The sequence below is a fragment of the Xiphophorus hellerii genome, chromosome 17, assembly GCF_003331165.1.
Source record: "Xiphophorus hellerii strain 12219 chromosome 17, Xiphophorus_hellerii-4.1, whole genome shotgun sequence".
In the NCBI taxonomy this organism is placed as follows: domain Eukaryota; kingdom Metazoa; phylum Chordata; class Actinopteri; order Cyprinodontiformes; family Poeciliidae; genus Xiphophorus; species Xiphophorus hellerii.
Window position 1 is genome coordinate 9,829,367 of NC_045688.1, and position 18,736 is coordinate 9,848,102.

The 18,736-nt window shown below is 36.8% G+C and overlaps 1 protein-coding gene across 9 annotated transcripts in view; it reads left to right on the forward strand.

Annotated features, from left to right (window-relative positions):
• Positions 1-18,736, forward strand: part of magi2a (membrane associated guanylate kinase, WW and PDZ domain containing 2a) — a 239,346-nt gene that overhangs the window by 58,322 nt on the left and 162,288 nt on the right. For all 9 annotated transcript variants that reach the window (XR_004342637.1, XM_032589210.1, XM_032589215.1 and 6 more), the window contains exon 2: positions 8,432-8,548. Coding sequence is in view for 8 of the 9 variants with exons in the window: in XM_032589210.1 (XP_032445101.1) it covers positions 8,432-8,548 (117 nt within the window). In the remaining variant the exon portion in view is untranslated. The remainder of the gene's footprint in view (positions 1-8,431; positions 8,549-18,736) is intronic.

An 18,736-nucleotide genomic window follows, 5' to 3' on the forward strand; every position in this document is an offset into this window, starting at 1 on the left:
TTACATCATGCAGAACATTATAGCAAAAACACACACGCATGATGCTTTACTATAAAATTATGGAGTTTTTTTTGCTTAGTTTTTTCATAAGACTACAGAAAATGTCCCCCAAAATCCTCAGTGAAGTCTATTTCTTCTGTTTGACTACTTTCTGACAGCAGTTAGCCGTTACCTCTATCCTCAGTGAACAAGCTGTCCTCTTCTTCTGTCTCTCCTTCAGACTCCTGGGAGATTTACAAGACACCCGCTGAGCTTAAGCAGGGAATTTTATTCTTCTGCAAGAAAAAAAATCCTATATTTTAAGGATTTTAGTTGTTAAGGAAGCAACTAAATGCTTCATAAGTTGTAGGAATGAGCCTTTGTTTTGACTTTGTTTCTTTTTCCAACTTTAAGAGGCAGAAATGAAAGATTATTGTTACTGAATTGATGAAAATCTTTAAGACAGTTTGGTTTTTTTCTTCTTCGATTATTATTGCAACATTTTTCCTTTTCTGTCTCTATTCTTCCCTCATATTTCATCCTCTATAGTCTCTGGTGTCACATAGCAATCACACGATAATGGCTCTGAGAGACGATAGTGAGCCATCCACGGAAAGAAATATTGCATCTGGAATAAGTATTTTCTTCTATTTTTGCCACATTTCTGTTTATGAAATGCATTTTAATATTATTTCGATAAACACAAAATGCAGTTTATCACATTAGGATTTAGTTTATTGAAGGGAAAAAAGTTTTAAACAAAAATATTTGAGTTGACATACTTCATGTTAGACAGGTTCTGATTAAGTGATTCTACGGGAATTGTAAAATTTTACCTAATCACAGTTAAATAATGAGTTCACAATGTGGACATTTACTAGAAATGGGTGATGTATACAAAGTAAAATCTCCCAATTGTTTTCAATTTTCAGATTTCTGGTTCTTTGTTGCTTGCGTTTTCTGAAAAAGAATTTACAAATCACCGAAACTGCTTTTAAAAAGTGGCTTTTATTTTAAATATCCTAGAATCTTTGTTTTTAAAAGTGTCATAAGCAGAACTAAAAACATTTTTTTTCCAGACGACCATCTTAAAATCACGAGCAAAGTCGTTTTAATGAAAAAAGAAAGTTTAGTTATCAGAGTTTATTTGATTCTTTGTTGTTATTGCCATTTACTCAATCATTTCAAAGTCCTGCTACTCATGATAATTTGATGCTGATGTGTTAAAAGAAAATATTTTTTTCTGTACCAAAGTAGAACTTCACCAGAAGCTCAACAGTTCTTGTTTTAATTTTTAACGTTTGGTTTTTAGTACTCATTAGATTACTACTTTATTTTAAAATTACGACAAAAAAAAAATACAATTGTAGCCTGGTCATAGAGTTGACCTGCTCGGCAAACAAGATGGCCGCCCTGGGTGGTGACATCACTCCGAACTTTACAAACCCATGTAGAGCACTGATAGGAAAAAAAATCCACATTTTCTAAAAATTCAATTAATCCAGCCCTACTTTTTATTTTTAAATAAATGAAGCAATCATTTTAAGATTTTTCACTGCATTGACAAAAGCATTATTTAAGTAAATAAAGTGCGCTGATTTTATATCTTTAACAGTTGTGATAATTAAATGAATCCCATGATCTAACTTGAGTGTTTCAAGAGTTCAAAAGTTCATCTCCGTCTGTTAGCACATGGCTGCACCAGTGGAAATAATCTGAGAGCAGATGGATTGGCTGGAACGGTTCTAAAAATACTTGACCAATGTACTGAAAGTACAAAGCTAAGTGACGGACTAACATCGGACAGTTTCTGGCTTTTCTGAATATCTATGCGCATCAGATCTACTGTCAGTGCAACCCAGACACCTGCCTGAAGGCTCCTTGTGATGGCTGACAATGTTTTATTAAATAGAGATGAAGCTGGTGGAAAAGCTGCATCTGCACAACTAAGACTGCTTTTGCTTATTTCTTAGTATTTGCAGAAGAATGCAGTGGCCAGGTGCTGATGATAAAATTCACCTAATCTATCATCTTTGCTATCAACACTTTTATAAACGACAAACTTTTAGCAGCTTGTGTCGCCTCAATGCCGAGTTACTAACACATCGTCAATGACGTTAGAAAAGTTATCGTTTCTGCTTATAAACCTGAAAAAGGTTGAACGATTTTTTTTAAAGGTGACATTTTCATGCTTCCTTGACAGGTTAGATTGGGTTCATTATATTTTTTTGCACAAAATAATTCTTAAAGATATTTTAGTCTGCTCAGTTCTGAATAATCATGCCATCACTTGAACGTTTGCAGTCTTATGTGAAAATGGCTGCAAACAGATGTGCAACTATATAACCGTAGATCGTGGAAAAGCAGAAGTAGAGCCTCCTGTACAACCAACAAGAATGCAGGACGTGGTTTCTGGATGGTAAATACTAAAGAAAAACATTTGTGTTTTCCAGCAGCCATTGTACAGCGCATACAGCTCTAAAACCCAGCTTACCAAACGTGCTGGAGCTGTGTTTCGGTTGCTAGGTAACAGGGTGGGTTTGGCTTGGGTTGCTAGGTAACGACATTGGCAATGATTTTGAAACTTAATTTTCCAGGCACCCAATTAGCCTACTTAAAAAAAATGGTTGGGTGTTTTTTGTCGGTTTTTAGATGCAGTGGAAACCCAAAAGGAAGTACAAAAAAATGCAAAATGTGAATTTTGCATAATAGTTCCCCTTTAACTTAGCAGCTCAATGAAAACCATCTAGACAACAATAAAGTTAGAAAGAAAATGCATTTAATCTGTATATCTTCCACTGCATATTATGCCAACAGCCCAGTAAAGTATATTAAAAACAACTTAATGCTGAGACATTTTAACGGTTCTTACCCAGATTTTTCTTTCTTGACTCTTTCTAAAGCCCTGGGCCTGACTCTGAACTCTGAACCAATTCTTCTGGCTGAGTAATGTTTGGGGATCTTTAGAGATAAAAACTTGCCGTTCCCTGATTAAACACCAAGCCGCTTGTTCAATAACTTCTTTAAAGAGGCTATTTACAAGAAGGAGTTGTCTGTGGATTTGCATTTGCTGGCTTTAGTTGTTGCAGTGCCACCCTTAAACTTTCTCACCTCTGATTTTCAAATAGAAACTAAAAACGAATCGGCGTTAATTCATACCTCTGTACTGACCAATTTTGAACATCAACCACTCAAGATTGATGTGATCCACTGTTTCAAAGTGTCTGTAATACTTTGGAGTAATCTTTCTTACTGTAGACGGATTAAAATAAAGTTGATCTATTTTGCAAAATTCACACTTTGCATATTTCCACAGCCCATAGACCTTGCATAGTATTTAAGGTGATGAATTCATTTGTAAACCTGTCGTAATAAGTCAATTAATTGCATGATAAACTATAATTAGTTCAATCATTTCCACTTGCATAATTGATCATTTTTCTCTTTTCTTTTTTTTTTTTTTACCAAAAATTGGATGACTAAAGTCTTCAGTCTTTTTGTTTTGAAGGACAGTTTTGCTTACAGAGACTTTATAATTAATTTTATTTGTTTTATTTTTTCTGGATATTTAAAATGTCTTCCAGTTCCGATGTTAAATGTTCATTAGAGTTTAAAGTTTGTGGATCTTTGAGAATGTGTTACTCGAACATTGTCTCAAAACAACAATATTATCCTTTATCGCAATAACTTCTGGAACAATTTATTGTCCAGAAAAATGTGTTATTATAACAGGCTTAGTCATTTGTTGGATTTTAACCACTAAAGCCAAGAATTGTCAAATTTGGTTTCCTTTCTGGTGTGGATTGAATAATAATTTTGACATTGAAATAAGTCAGGTGAGGCGGTTTGGGCATGTGTTTGCGATGCGCCATCCTTTGGAGGTTTTCTGGTCGTTTTCAGGCCGGGAACAGAATCCAGACCAAACCCAGAACTTGCTGGAGGGAATAAATCTTCTTTCTGGTTTGGGATGTCAGAGCTGAGGGGGATTTCTCTCCAGACCTCCTCATCTCTTTCTTTTTTGAACTTGCAGAAAAATAACTTGGATTTTTGTGAAATCCATTATTTTTCTATTGTTTTTGGCTGTATTCTAAGTTGGGCACTTTGTAAAAACAGGTAATAAGACTGAGACAATTAATGGATTATTGAAGTAACTAACTAATTTAGCATTATATTTAAAGTGCCTAGTGGAAAAATCCATACCTTTTTCCAGATTGCACCACATTAACACAAACTTCGATGCTCGTTATTGTAGGGATGAAGCGATTAATCGACGTAATCATGACTAATCCAATTTAGTAATCGATTAATTAACTATGTAGTATACAAACTCTAAAAAACTTCTGAAAGAACAACACACGCAGAGCAGCAATCAAGCTTAACTGCAAAAAATAAACATTTTGTGTTTAAGAAAAAAATATATAAAACGTTTCTCTGTAAATATGAACTCAAGTGGTAGTTTTAGCTTCATTTGATTGAAATTATGTAAAAAAACAAAAAATCTTGTATTAATCATTGTTTTCTATCCACTAATCAACTAATCAAGAAAGTTAAATTTAGCAAACAAATTTAGCTGCAGATGCATCCTTAGCTACAAATGATCAAACATTTACTGAAGGAGTCCTGTTATTACAAAAAAGGTATTAGATTATTTGTTGTTTTGCATCTTTTAATATATTTCTAATATTGCAGAAAGAAGCACTAAGTAGTTAAGGAAAAACCTGCAAAAAGTTCCAATTTTCTTATCCGATTAATCGTTAGAATAATCGAATAGTTGATTGCTAAAATAATCATTAGTTACATCCCTAGAGAGTATTAATCCAGCTTTTCTTTATTTGTGTAGCTTTGGAGATTTTCCAGCTCCTGATCCGTTATTTCAGCTCACTGTTTTCACACTAAGTAGTAATAGAAAAATGAAAGGATGCTGAGGGTTGTTGTTGCATAATATTGAGCTGCTACACCATCACCGACTTTATTTGCTCGACTGGCAGCAGGAAATTGAGTCTGTTGGGGCGTTTTCATACACGTATGTCCAGGTTTGTTTCTGACACATTCAGAAAATGTCAGGGAAGGAATGTCAACAAAAGTAAACACTTGTTTCACATCAAAATGTGACTTTTAATGCAAAGTATGAAAGCCTTCCTGCAAAGGAAATGGGAAATGTTCTAATAAAATCACAAAATGTAGTTATGCTTAATTTATTTAATTATTTAATCTTTGTTTTAGCATGTTTCTTTTCCACATCTACCTAAAATATCTGCGATCCTAGATTATGTAAAACAAGAAGTATTACAGAAAAGGAAAATAATAATAATAATCAACAAATGGCTGTCAAAATTAATATCCCAACCCACATATGTCAAACAATTCAAGTTTAGTTGTGACAACACGTGGTTATGTTCTGTGTTTTTTATTTTGTCCTAAATGTATCCATCTTTATGATGACATTTTAGGATTGTAAAAGGAAAGAAAAAGGGATAACATTCTGAGAAAAAATACCTCAGAAATACTGAGACTAATCTCAAAATTTTTGAGCTTGAGAAGTTGAAAATTTGCAAGAAAATTCTCAGAAATTCAGATTTTACAGTCAGAAATTTTCTAGAAAAAAAATCTGAAATTTTTGAGTCTGAAAATTTCCTGAAAAAAAAAACTTTGAGATTCTGGTTTTGATTTAGAAAAAACTCTAGAAAAAACCAGAAATTTCTGAGCTTGAAAAATCTTAAATTTGCACGAGAAAAATGTGAAATTCTGTGATTGATTTAGAAAAAACTCTAGGAAAAAAATCTGAAATTTCTGAGTTTTTTCTCAGTAAAATTTCTGAAATTTCAACATTTTTTTAGCTTTTTCTCAGAATTTTTCTGCTTTATATTATTTTGTTTGTTTTCTTAATTAGTTGTCATTTTGCAGATCAACGTTTGTCAGTCAGTTATACGAGTTTTGAATCCACTAATTGGTGAATACATAAAAAAAAAATCATTTTTTAAATTGTGAAACTCCAAACAAAGCAGATTTGATGCTTTGAACCACATTAAGGGGGGGAAGAGGCGGATGCAGTACCTTGTTCTACATATTGGAGGCGACATAGTCCCTGGAAATGAGGATGGATTCAGGAGAAACGAGGGTATCTGTGTGATAGGTCCCCATCGGCAGAGCCGTGCTTCAGCGGTCGCTCTCCCTCACCTCTCCCCCTTCCCCTCTCTCTCTCTGTCTCTTTCCCTTCGTGCGTCGCCGCCACTCGTTTTGCCGCGCTCTTCTTTCTGCTCCATCTCTGTGCAGACAGCAATGAGTGCGGATTCCATTCACAGCCCATCCGGCGGCGCCTTGATTGGGCGAACCGGGACGGAGTTGAGGACCTGAGGGACTGAACATCTCTGGAAGGAGTCGGGTTGGGAATTCCAACAGGATAGCATTTATTCCACTGGAGATTATTTTTGCATCACAAAAAAAAAAAGAAAGGGAGAAAAAAAAAAATCCTGGCACTCTGAGTCGGCTGCACAAGAGGTGCCATTCACAGCGGTAATTTGAGTGATTGTGAGTGCATTCACCTTTTCAGCATGCAGATTCGTCCGATTCTTTTCTGATGCAAATGTAAAGCGGGCTGGTTGCAGCCGGTCGCTCTAATTCAGCTTGGCATGATCATAATGAAACACTCGGTGAATTGGTGTGGAGTTCATGCATGCTGCTGCACACACGCATTTGTGTTCCCTGGAAAAAAAAGAAGAAACAAACAGAAAATGTTAAATTATTTATGTCTTCAGGACGACAGACAACTTCCAAACTAGGTTATTTCCACCTCCCGTCTGAGGCTGGTCGCAGTGCGTTGCATGTTTGTCATGTATGCACTCCAACGTGTCATGCTTTACGTTTGCGGACGGCTGATTCTGGATGTTGAAGGTTAGACGGTTCAACATGTCCACCCATCTTTCTCTGCTTTTACTTCCATTATGGTTAAAAAAAGAGGTTGTGACAGGTGTGAGTCTTCCCTTTGAGATTGATTTTTTTTTTTTTTTTTTTGCTGGAATTTGTTGAGGGTAAAAGATTGCGATGCCCGCGTTATTGCACCTCAGTTTCTACGTCAGTCCCTTCACCGTATGCCCCGCTGAACCAGCAGGATCTACTGGTTTTAAGTGGGAGTCCATTCACAGAACTGGACGGGTAAAGAGGGGGGACGTGAAGCGGAGGAGGGAAGGAGGGGAATCCGTGGGTGATTTAAACGCAGACGTCAGTTTACACGTTAACCAGCTGTGGTATAATTAACACCTTGATGAATCTGGACGGATGATGGATCAGAGTGAAGCGTTTTCATTGGTTTTACTGGAACATCTCAGATTATTGGGCTTTCACTGGATCTTCTGTAAAGTTTGAAACCAACAAATGGTAGATTGGTGACGTTGTTACAGTGTTTCACTAGAGATGAAGGTTAAGGCCACCAAAGAAATGTAAGAAATTTCTGACCTTAAACTCAGAATTTACTTTATTTTCTAAGATTTTTTTGTTTTTTCTCAAAATTCTGACTTTAACAAGTCTGGCTTTACTTTCAAAATTCAGATTCTTTTATTCTCACAAATTCTGACTTTTTTTCTCAGAATTACGACTTTAGCTAAGAAATCTTTCTTTTCTCTCAAAAGTCAGATTTTTTTCCTCAGAAATCCTCAGAATTTTTTTTCTCCAAATTCTGACTTTTGTACCTCAGAATTCAGACTTCGATCTAGGAAATCTGGCTTTAATCTCAATATTATGACTAATCTCAGAATTCTGACATTTTCCCTAGAAATCTTTACTTTTTTTCTCCACATTTTGTCTTTAATCTCAATATTCTGACTTTCCCCCCCCTCAAAATTCAAACTTTAACCTAAGAAATCTTGCTTTTCTCTCAAAATTCTGGATTTAATCTCAGAATTCTGACATTTTTTCTCAAATTTTCGACGTTAAACTGGGAATTGTGAATTTTCTCTCAATGTTTACTTTTTTAAATCAGAAATCTGTTTTTTTCCTCAGAATTCTGACTTTTCTCCTCTAAATTTGAACTTTTGTGTCAATCTATATTAAAATCCAAATTAATAACCAAGAATTCTTAGGTGTATGTCCTTTATGCGATTAGCATATAAAAATAGTCACATAACTGTTTGTTCTTTGTGTTAGGATTTGTAAACCTGCACTTTCCTTTGCACTTTTACTGTATTTCTAAAAAGATTTAGAAAATTAAATTTAAAAAACTGCTGAATTGTATCTGATTAATCATCAGAATAGTAATCAATTACTAAAATAATTGTTAGTTGCAGCCTTACAGAACTTAAAGTTGTTGTAGATGTTTTCCTGAGGTGATATATTGAGCGATTTCTGGTTGGTTGTTGGTTTTATACCATTTTCCAACCAAATATAGATTCTGTAATATCTGACACAAACCTTTGATGTCATTGTTCTGGTTCTCATGGCCGACATGTTTTGCTTCCAGGAGGTGTGATCGATAAGGACCTCCGCCGGTACCTCAACCTACGCTTCCAGAAAGGTTCAGTGGATCACGAGCTGCAGCAGATCATCCGGGACAACCTGTACCTCCGAACCGTCCCCTGTGAGTCGCCACCTTCAGCTCTCCTGCTTTCATTCAGACAAACGTTTTGTTTTGCTTTGGCTGCGTTATCTGGTGTTAAAACAGAGTTGGTGGAAGCTGCTGGATATTTTGTGTTTGTGACTAAATGACGGATTCTGTCTTTGCTGGACGTTCATGGTGGTTGTGAATATCAACCTCTGTTCCTAAAAGGTCAAAAATAAATGCCTTAAACAGATTAAATTCAAGCTATGCTGGTAAAGTTTCATATTTAATCTTGTGGAGATTCTTGCTGGTTTGTTCTGTAGCCTCAGAATAATAATAAACCAAAAATTTGTGGTGGGTAATTTTGGTCCATCTGCTAAATCATTTGGGTTTAAGGTGCAATAGATCAAATATTTGATTTCTGAAGATTTAAGTTTTGGAAATGAGGATTTGTACCACTTGGGTTTCCGTAGTTCAGAGTGACGTCTTATTTGACAGACTTCTTCTTATTTGGACTTTAATTGTAGGTCATCTCTTGGAAAGAAAATTAGAGCCAGGCTTGATTCTCAGAATAAAGTCACAATATTGCAAAAATAGTCGAGAATGAAGTCACGTGAAAATAAGTTTGCAATAACTAGAGATTAAAGCGTTAAAATTACAAGAATTAAGTCGAAATATTACCAGAATTAAGTAATAATTTTATGAGAACTCCTATATAAAAAATACTAATAATTCATTAGCATCAAATGACTTTTTTCTAATAAAATTGTCTTTTATTTTGCTGATATTGTGACTGTTTTTGTAATTACACAAAAATTCTTCTAGCGTTCAACTTGCTATTTTCAAAAAGACACTGTTTGAAAATATTTTCTGTACTTTTAATTTATTTTTTTAGAAAATAAGTTAGGTCAGGTGTGAAAAAATCAGGATATTTTCATAGACCTCCATACTGTTGTCTCTTTACTTTTGTAATTTTTCAACATTTTAAAGCTTAAACCAGTCAGTTTAATCACTGAATCATACAGTTTCTAATCTCATGTATTTGAGTAACGTCTCTGGTTCTGAAGTGGCTTTTTAGTGAAACAATCGGTGTGTAAGTTGGACTCTAAAATCGAGTGTTTACTCCGGTTCTCCTCTAATTAGCTGCATTACGATTAAAAACTGGAGGAGCTTCTGTCGTTGCGCAGTTTAATGTTGACCATCAGAGACAAAACCTGGAGTCTGAGTCGTGTGAAGTTGTGAAGGTTAGGTTAATTTTTGTAGCACATTTCAGCAGTTCAAAGTGCTTTAAATCATAAAAACATCATAAAATCACCAATTATGAAACAAGTGATAAACATTATATTTTCTCAAAATCATCAATACACATCAAATATATTGATCACTGATCCAGTTACCGCTCATCAAAAGCAGCTCTAAGCAGGTGGGGTGTAAGTTTTGATTTCAAACTTAAAGGCAGTCAATGTTTTGGCTGTTTTGCTGTTTTCTGGAAGTTTGTTGCAGATTTGTGGTGCCTAGAAGCTGAATGCTGCTTCTCTGAATGCTGTATTTTTGCGCTGAGCTGTTCAGTGATTTATAAATTCACAAAAGTATTTTAAAGTCTATTTCTTGAGCTGCAAGGAGCCACTGTAAGGACTTTAAAGTCGACATAAGATGTAAAATTAGCCTTTTCTGCTTCCGTTTGGGTTTCTACTGCTTGTGAAGTCAGCCCAAGCACAAAAAACCCCCAATAAATTAATGTTTGGAAAATGAGCCTTTTCAAAAACTCCGAAATGTAACGTCACTATAGAGCAGGCACTGCCCGTCACCTAGCAACCCCAGAAGAGCCCAGCCCATTACCTAGCAACCCGAGCTGAGCTCCAGTTGTATTGAGGTGCATTGTGCTACTTTTTCTTCTGAAATATAGCAAAAAAACTTGTTTCCTTTTAATTTTGCATCATTCATAAAGACAAGTTCCAGAAAATGGACTTGGATAAAGCGCCTCTGTCAAAGTGATAAAGAAATGGCCACATTTAAAACCACTTCATGATAAATAAAAGGAAGAAAAGGGACAAGAAAGAAGAAATTCTGAATGATGGATGTGAAGGAGTTCATCACAGCAATTTAAACATAACCTTTGAGTGATAAAGAAAAGACATTTTTCTCTGGGCTGAAGGCTGATGCGCAGACAGTGGGAGAGTTACCTCTCCTCATACCATTTGTGACGCTCGGACCGAGCCGGGTTGGGTCCGCTAAGGCCGTGCCAGCTCTTAGACAAATTGCCTGGTTGAAATCCAAGGTCAGAGCGTTAATAGTCCGAGCCCTGCGAAATCAGCCCTATCGTCTGGTAATCCACACAGATTTGACAGTGGAGATAAAGATACCTAAGATCGCAGCACACACCCAGTAACGCGGGTAAATCTGAACCGGGAGAAAACGGCCAATTAATGACAGATTTTTATCAACTGAGCTGTAATTACAAAACCTCACAAGCAAGTGGGCCATTTTTGAAAAGCATCTCATGTTTTCCCACAAACAAAATGTGCTGCGAGTGTTTTTTCCACAGAAATAAAATTTTTTTTTAAAACAGCATGAAGGTTATCTGGATTTTATGGCTCATTTGCTAAAAGCTAATCTCTCCAGAGCACTCAGCGTCTTCGAGTCAGTTTTTCATTCACATTAACGCTCAGAAGCTCTTACCATTCCCACCCTGCGCCTCACCTTCTTGCTTAGTGGACACAGAAAAGCTCTAGGGGGAGCAAGGACGTCTTTTAAAAAAATAATGCAACACCTCTTCGCTTTTTTACACAACTTTGACCTTCTGATGATCTGCTCTACTCTAACTTTTGCTGTTCTCAGGGTCAAATTAAAACTAACACTTATATTATGTCGAAAATGTTACTAATTAATCTTGTAAAACTGATTCTGAGCTAAGATTTAAACAGATTTGTGGTCCAAGTAAAGCACTTTCAAGGTCACTTTCTAACTTTTGTACTTCTGTTCATTAATAAAAAATCACATGTTTGTTATAAAAGAAGATACCTGAGTCATTAAATGAACCAATTTTGCTTAAAATTATTATAAATATTAGAATTTAACTGGTCTTGTTCATTTAAAATATTTAAGTGTCTTTTTTTTTATACATATTTATCAGAATCTTATCCTAATAAAATCAAAACTGTTCCACCAATGTTTCTAAACTGTTCACATAACATGGTTGCGGTCATGTTTAATTACTAGTATGAACAACCACATTTCAGCAAAAATCAAATGCTGATCATCGATACCTGCTGTGTGAACGTAGCTCTGGAAACACAGTTGAAAGCAGATATCACTCAGTACAGCGTTAAGCTCGTATCAATGGCATTCATTCACAAGTTAATGTTTAAGTTAATCAACCTGTCCATAATTTCTGGTTTTATCATTTGGAAATGTGAATGATGCCTCTGTATGTTTGGCTACATAAAGTCTTTAGCTGCCCGCTAGCTGTCATTGGCTCCTCTCTGTGTCCTTACTGTATCACATATCTGTGCTCCAGTTTAACGGCCCTCTCTGATAGATGACAGCATTAATCAGGATAATAAATAGACTAAGAGCTCTCTGCTGCCCTACGATTTGTCATGTGGCATCTCTGCGATGGAGCCAATAAATGTTACAAGGGTGAACTTTAATAAGAGGTGATGCGGACCAAAGAAGCAGGAAAAAGCCACGGTTAGACAGCAAAATAGGTGAATTTAAATTAACCTTAATGCCACAACAGAAGTGATGAAAAAAGTGTTTATGTTGTTGTATGTTGCAGCGTACCTCTCCCCTCCCTCACCTGTTGCTGAGCTGTCAGTCAGATGCTTGTGAAGGATTAAAAAGGGGAATATCTATGGAAAAAAGTCATGCAAGTGTTCACTGCTGACTAGAGCTGCAAAGCCTTTATTAGGGCCGAGTAAGACACTTCAAAAATTTCTTAAAACTTTTAGTTTTTCCTTCTTGACCCCATCAAGACTTGATTTTTAAATTGTATGCAATTTTATTCTTAGGATGCATTCACACCAGATTTATTTGTTTAGTCCAAACAAATCTAGTTTTTCTAAACAAACTAGATCTGTTTGGTCCAAATCTAGCTTGTGAGTCCGGTTCATTTGGGGGAAATGTGAATGCGTAATCAAACTCTGATGTGACCCAAAAAAGCAAACTCTGGTCTGCCTAAAAATTTGGTCACAGTTTGGTTTAAGTGAACTCAAATGCATATGTGAATGCTGAGACAACTGGAGGCCACTCCAGAAGGGGGAAGTGGACTACAGCGCAGGGCATTCTGGGTAAATACAATCAAAACAAACGTGCTAGTTTAGCACTAGCGGGCAAAATGACTCGTGGTCTTTTGCCAAAGACACATCCGCTAAAATCTAATGCTAATTCGTTTTTGTTTACATTTTGTGAAGAAGGACTTTGCACTCAGTGTTGCTTCCTTCAGTAGTTCTTGTTGCAGCACCCCCACAGGTGAGGAGGGGACCAGGTTTTTTAAATTGTTTGGTTCTTTTAACACATAGCAATGTGAAACCGAACCACATCAGCTGAAAATGTAACAAATGTTGCAATTTTGCTCCCAAATCGAACAGATAATCAGAATATGTATGAGAACCTCGTTAGATAAAGTGGTTTCTAGGCACCAGAAGGTTTTTACAATGTTGAAGTTTGCATTTATTTCAAATGTAAAATGTGCCAACAAAAATAAATGGTGCTCCTGGATTGTTGTTTTGCTAAAACCATCCAGTAGCACGTCTGGTAGCTTTGCCACTAACTATTTCAGCTTCCCAAGCTAAATTTTTTTCTGGAATATTCCACAAAAACTGAACCGCAAATAAACAGAAGGCCACTGTACATCGACTTGTTAATACAAATCAAAAAGCAAACAAATAAAACAAACAATCTCCATCAGAAGACACTGAACAGCAGAATATTTAGAGACGGAATCAACAACAACATCCTCCACAAGTCATGTCTTCTGTGCATAGTTTCAGAAGATAACAGTCACAGAAAACTTGAATAAAAACCACAATAAACAGCAGTTCAAACTGTTTGGAGCTGCTGTTCTTTTCTATTAGAATATGTTATTAGATTCCTCTATTTTTTAAACATTTTTTATTTTACAAACTGCTTTTGCTTGGTTGTTATGTGTTCAGACTCGCACCCGTGTTTGCCTGCTTCCTTTTGCTGATTGAAAGTTAGTGAATCACAGAGCGTTTTCTTTAATCAGAAAAAAAAAAAAAACCTTCGGTCAAAAACTCTCTTCCTCTCCATTTACTCTCCCCTCTTATTTCCTCTGCTTACTCACTCATTGACTTATTGCAGGCAGTGTTGCGTTTCCATGGTAACAGTCTCTACTCCCCGCCTGCGTCAAAGACTCGACTCCTTAAAATCTCGGCCCACTCCCTTTTTTTTTCTTCTTTTTTTTTTCCGGAGAAACCGGAGGGGAGCGCAGGTCAGCAGCAGGAGTCTGATTGTTCAGATTTGAATCCACCACTCGATTCTGTGATTGTATTATCCCAAACCTTCTGTCTTTTGGGTCCAAACCGGTAAAGGTGGGAAAGGAGGAGTCCGTGTGGAGGTGAAGTTGACTGACAAGGCGGGACACAGATGTGGATTTGCCGGATGGCGAGCGTGACTCAGCGCTCAACGCTTGACGGCAGCTGTGGCCGTCAAACGTGAAGGGGAAGAGGTGTGAAATTTGCTCTCTAATTGGTTTTCATTACACAACCATCCTCCCTCCGCCCAGTTACCCGAACCTTTGCTGTCCTTTTAACACAATCGGTGACATTTCCTGCCTTTTTCTTATTTAATCAAATCTTCAGGTTCATCAGGAGACCTTTGCCAGTTGAAAAGTCATTAACTCTGTTGCTTATTTCTAATGAAATGGCAAAAACGAGGACTTTTTCTTCAGTTGAGTTCAGTTTGACTTCAACTCATTGCGCCCATGATGTGTGACAGTCTGCTGGATATTCCTGGACTCTTCCTGTGAGGGACTAATGATTGAAGATGACACATAATCAAAACCGGTGGCTAAAAGTAAAAACAGAAAGCTCAGCTTATTTAATTGTGTCCATGAGGAATAGTCTAAGTTTGTCTTATTCACACGGGGCTGTCACTGCAAAGCCCTCGGCACAATAAAGCAATATTTAGCACACGCAATCATTTCTGTGGGAAACATTGTTTGAGGGGCGTATTGTACAAATTAAATGAAAGTTGAATAAAACGTATTAAGCAAACATCATATTTTGCATATTCTTATACTTTAATTTGGGTTTCTACTGCTTCTGAAAACAGCCCTAGTGCTTAAAAAACACCCAGATGTTTTTTTTGTTTTTTTGGCAATGATTTTATGTTGGGTTTTTTTTTTTGGTGTCTAGAAATTGAGCCTTTTCAAAAACAGTTAGAATGTAACTGTTACAAATCAGCAGGCACTGCCCGTTGCCAAGCAACACCAGAAGAATTCCGCCCGTTACCTAGCAACCCAAGCTGAACTCCTGCAAAGTAGAAGTCATTCCTCCAAAAACCACATAGAAAGAGTGATTAGAACAAAGGCTACGTTCACACTATGGCCTGAAGTGTGAACGATTCCGATTTTTTTATTTTGAATCGGATCTTTTCATGACAGTCTGTCCTATCACAGTCTGAACAACACAGGTCGGACTTTTTTTTCCCACTGCCATCCAGGCCACTTGGATATTCGATATGTGCCTCATCTTTTCAAATGTGATCAGAATCTGATCATCTGACCTGAACATCATTGATAGTCGACAAACATCACCATTCTGCGTTCTGATATGCGCAAGTGGGAAGAAAAACAACCATGGCGAATTGTAATGGGGATTAAATTGTTAATGTGCTGGCTCTGGTCGGACAACAACTTCATAGCAAAAATTAGCAAAAATCATAAGACATGCTCCTCCACCGTTAGCATTCAGGTTTACTTCAGGACACTGAGCACTTCTTCTTTTTCACGGCAGTTGGCAAAACACTGGGCACACTCTGACGTTATTGCGCCCTCTACTGTGCATGCGGGACACTTTCAGGTCATCGATGGTTCACACTGGAGATCAAATTCAAGTTGCATATATTTGGAAGTCTGAACAACCACAGCAAAAAGTCCGATTTGACAAAAAATCGGAACTGGGTCACGTCAAGCTGCAGTGTGAACGCAGCCTTAGAGACACAGTCCTTCATTTTTAGAGACTTGTTCTTTAGCCTGAATCTAAATTTGTTTTTTTCATAATGATCGTTGTTACATTGGAGTTAAAATTATTTAAATCTGTTATGCAAAATTCACATTTTGCATGTTGTTGTACTTCCATTTGGATCTCTATTGCTTCTAAAACACAACCCACACACTTCAAAAAGCCACTCAGTTGTTTTTTAGTAATAAGTTGATGTTTTAAGCTGTTTCAAAAACCTCCAGAATGAATGAAGTCACATTCCACGTGCACTACACTGTTACCTAGCAAGACCGGCAAATCACCTAGCAACTCAAGTTGAGCTCCAGTACATTTGGTCAGCTGTTGTTACAGCTATTTGCGCTGTACAATGGCTGCTGGAAAAAAAAAGTGTTTTGCTGTTGACTTATTCAGAAACCACTTGCTGTTGGTTGTGCAGGAGGCTCCATTTCTGCTTTTCAAGGATGTACAGTTGTATAATTGTGCATTTGTTTGCAGCCATTTTCACATGTGAATGTAAACGTTGAGTTTAATTGTATTTAAAGTGACAGGAGGCCCTAAAACAGCACACTCTGAAAGGAAACGTTTACACACTGATTGGCATGATCATTAATTTTGCAACTATTTGTTATTTTTATGTTTGTGATTGTGCAACACAAAGAAAAGGGATTTTTTTTAGGTATTGCCGCAGAATGTGCAGTAGCACTAAAACTTTACTTTGGAAACCCGAATATTCTGGTCAACTCCAGTTATCACCTGTCTAAAGAAACCCATTGACGCAGCAAGTAGAGAAATCCTTTTTTCATTAAAAGTTCCAGCAGTGCTGTGTTTCTAGTTTGACCTCTACAAATGCCAAAGTGTCAGCTGTATTTCTCCAAACTCTCCCTTTAGCACGTTACTTTTTGTAAGCGTTAGCAGCGCAGAGAGGGGCTCTTTTCTTTGGCCTTATCTCTGAAAAGGCAAATGGAACCGCTAACCCCAGGCTATCATTTCAAAGCAAAGCAGCGTTTTTCTTTCCCCTTCTCAAGCGGTGACACAGCACAAATGTGAATTTAGAGTATTTGTTGGAAGCAGCTCAATGTTTTTTTTGTTGTTGTTTTTTTATATGCTGGATTTATTGTTTTTGTCTTGTAGGTTTCTTTTCACTGTAAAGGATGAATGAAGTCTTATTTTTTTTCTGCAAGTATAAAGTGACTATTTGTCACATCAAGTGAATTCATCTGTGATTGTTTCTACATCGTGTTGCCGAAGATCTTCTGTTGTTTGACATTTAAAGACTCCTGGTAAGATTTAGGTGTGAAAATTGTTTTCTGGAAACAGTTTTGTCAACATTTTACTTGAATTCATGACCAAAAGACTACCAAATATGTGCAATTTCAGGAGGCTGCCTTGTTCTAAAAGAGAAAAAAAGAGAACCTTTAAAAAACACACAAATAGGCTGTCTTTGTTTATATAAAAATAAAAATAGCTTGCAGTTAAAACCTCATGTTGTGTCATAATATAGGAAAATAAGTTGGGGGTTTTTTAAGTTTCCCCACTTAAAATTTCTAAATTAATGAAAAAAAACTAGTTCCACTGGTGAATTATTTCACTTATAACATTTTCCATATTAAGAGTGAAATAATTTGCCAGTGTAACTTTAAAAAAAAAAAAATCAATATTAAGGAATTGTTGACCTAAAATTTGCTTCTATGTCTTGCCATAAAGTAAGTTTTGTCATATTTTAAGTTTACTTGGATATTTGTACTAGAAACAAGAGCAAAGATACTGGAAGCTACCAGATTACAGGAAGCAATTTAATCAGTACTGATCATACCCAGATGTGGATCACAATTTAATCAACAGAATCTGGTCATTTAATGGGAAGCCAAATTAGATCCATCAGGAAGTGACTCAGCCTTAAGGCTCTGTCTGCAAAAGTCTCCCTGCATGTAGTTAAAATTTTAATTTAAAACCGCAGTGGTGTTGGAAGTATTCAAAATTCTCTTTTTCTAAGTGGAAATGTTTTTTTTGGCGCCTCCCACCTGCTTTCCGGCCGCCGTATGACGGGCTTTCAGGATGACTCACTTCCAGTTGTGAAGCTTAGCGGCTGAAATCGGCAGGACGGCGGGAGTCAGCGAGGCCGGAGTCCCTGGGGTTCACCTCATTAGAGCTGGGTTCTCTGTCAGAATGGTTGAGCCGAAGCAGCATTAGACGTCGCTATCCTTCATGTTAATTACTGGAGATGTGTGAGTAATTGGTTTCTTTTGGCTCCTAAAGCTTAAGGAGAGGTGGAGCTTTAAGGTGTTTTTCATGATGATGGATGGAATGAATGGATTATTTATATTAGGGGTGCAGCGATTGCAGTTTTCCGGCCGATCACCGATCCTTAAAAGGGATTAACCTGCCGATTCCAATTTTGGCCGATGTCAATTTTGTTTTTCTGAAATGTTGCTCAATATAGCAAGAAAGTTGTTGAGTTGGCAACAGTGAAGGCGCCATTGTTAATTATTAACGTGCAGACATAACTTAGTGTTGTCAGTCAAACCTTTTCACCGGAGAGCAAAAGAGGACAGTGGTTGATTCTTAGACCTTTGCCCAGGTAGATAAGATCGGCTTCATATGGAAAAATCAGCCGATCTCCCAAAATTAAGTAAATCGGCACAGATCAATTGGCTGGCCAGTAAATCGGTGCACCCCTAATTTATATAATGGGATTTGAAATAAAGTTTGAAAAGGCAAATATTTTTTATGCTAACCCTAGCTTGTGGGTCACTTTTGGTCCATGTAGGAATCGTCCTATCTTGGCTTGTTGGGGACTAAAATTGCGACATTTGTTACATTTTCAGCTGCTGCGGTTCATTTTCACACTGCGTCACAATAACAAATTTTGCTGGACAATAAATTGTCCAGCAATTTATTGCAATAAACAATATTATTGTTATTTGAAGACCAATATAAATGCATGAAAATGCAAGAATACATTCTCAAATATCAATAAACTCTCAATTTTACTGAACATTTAACACTGGAACTGGACGACATTTTAATTTATACACAATAACTA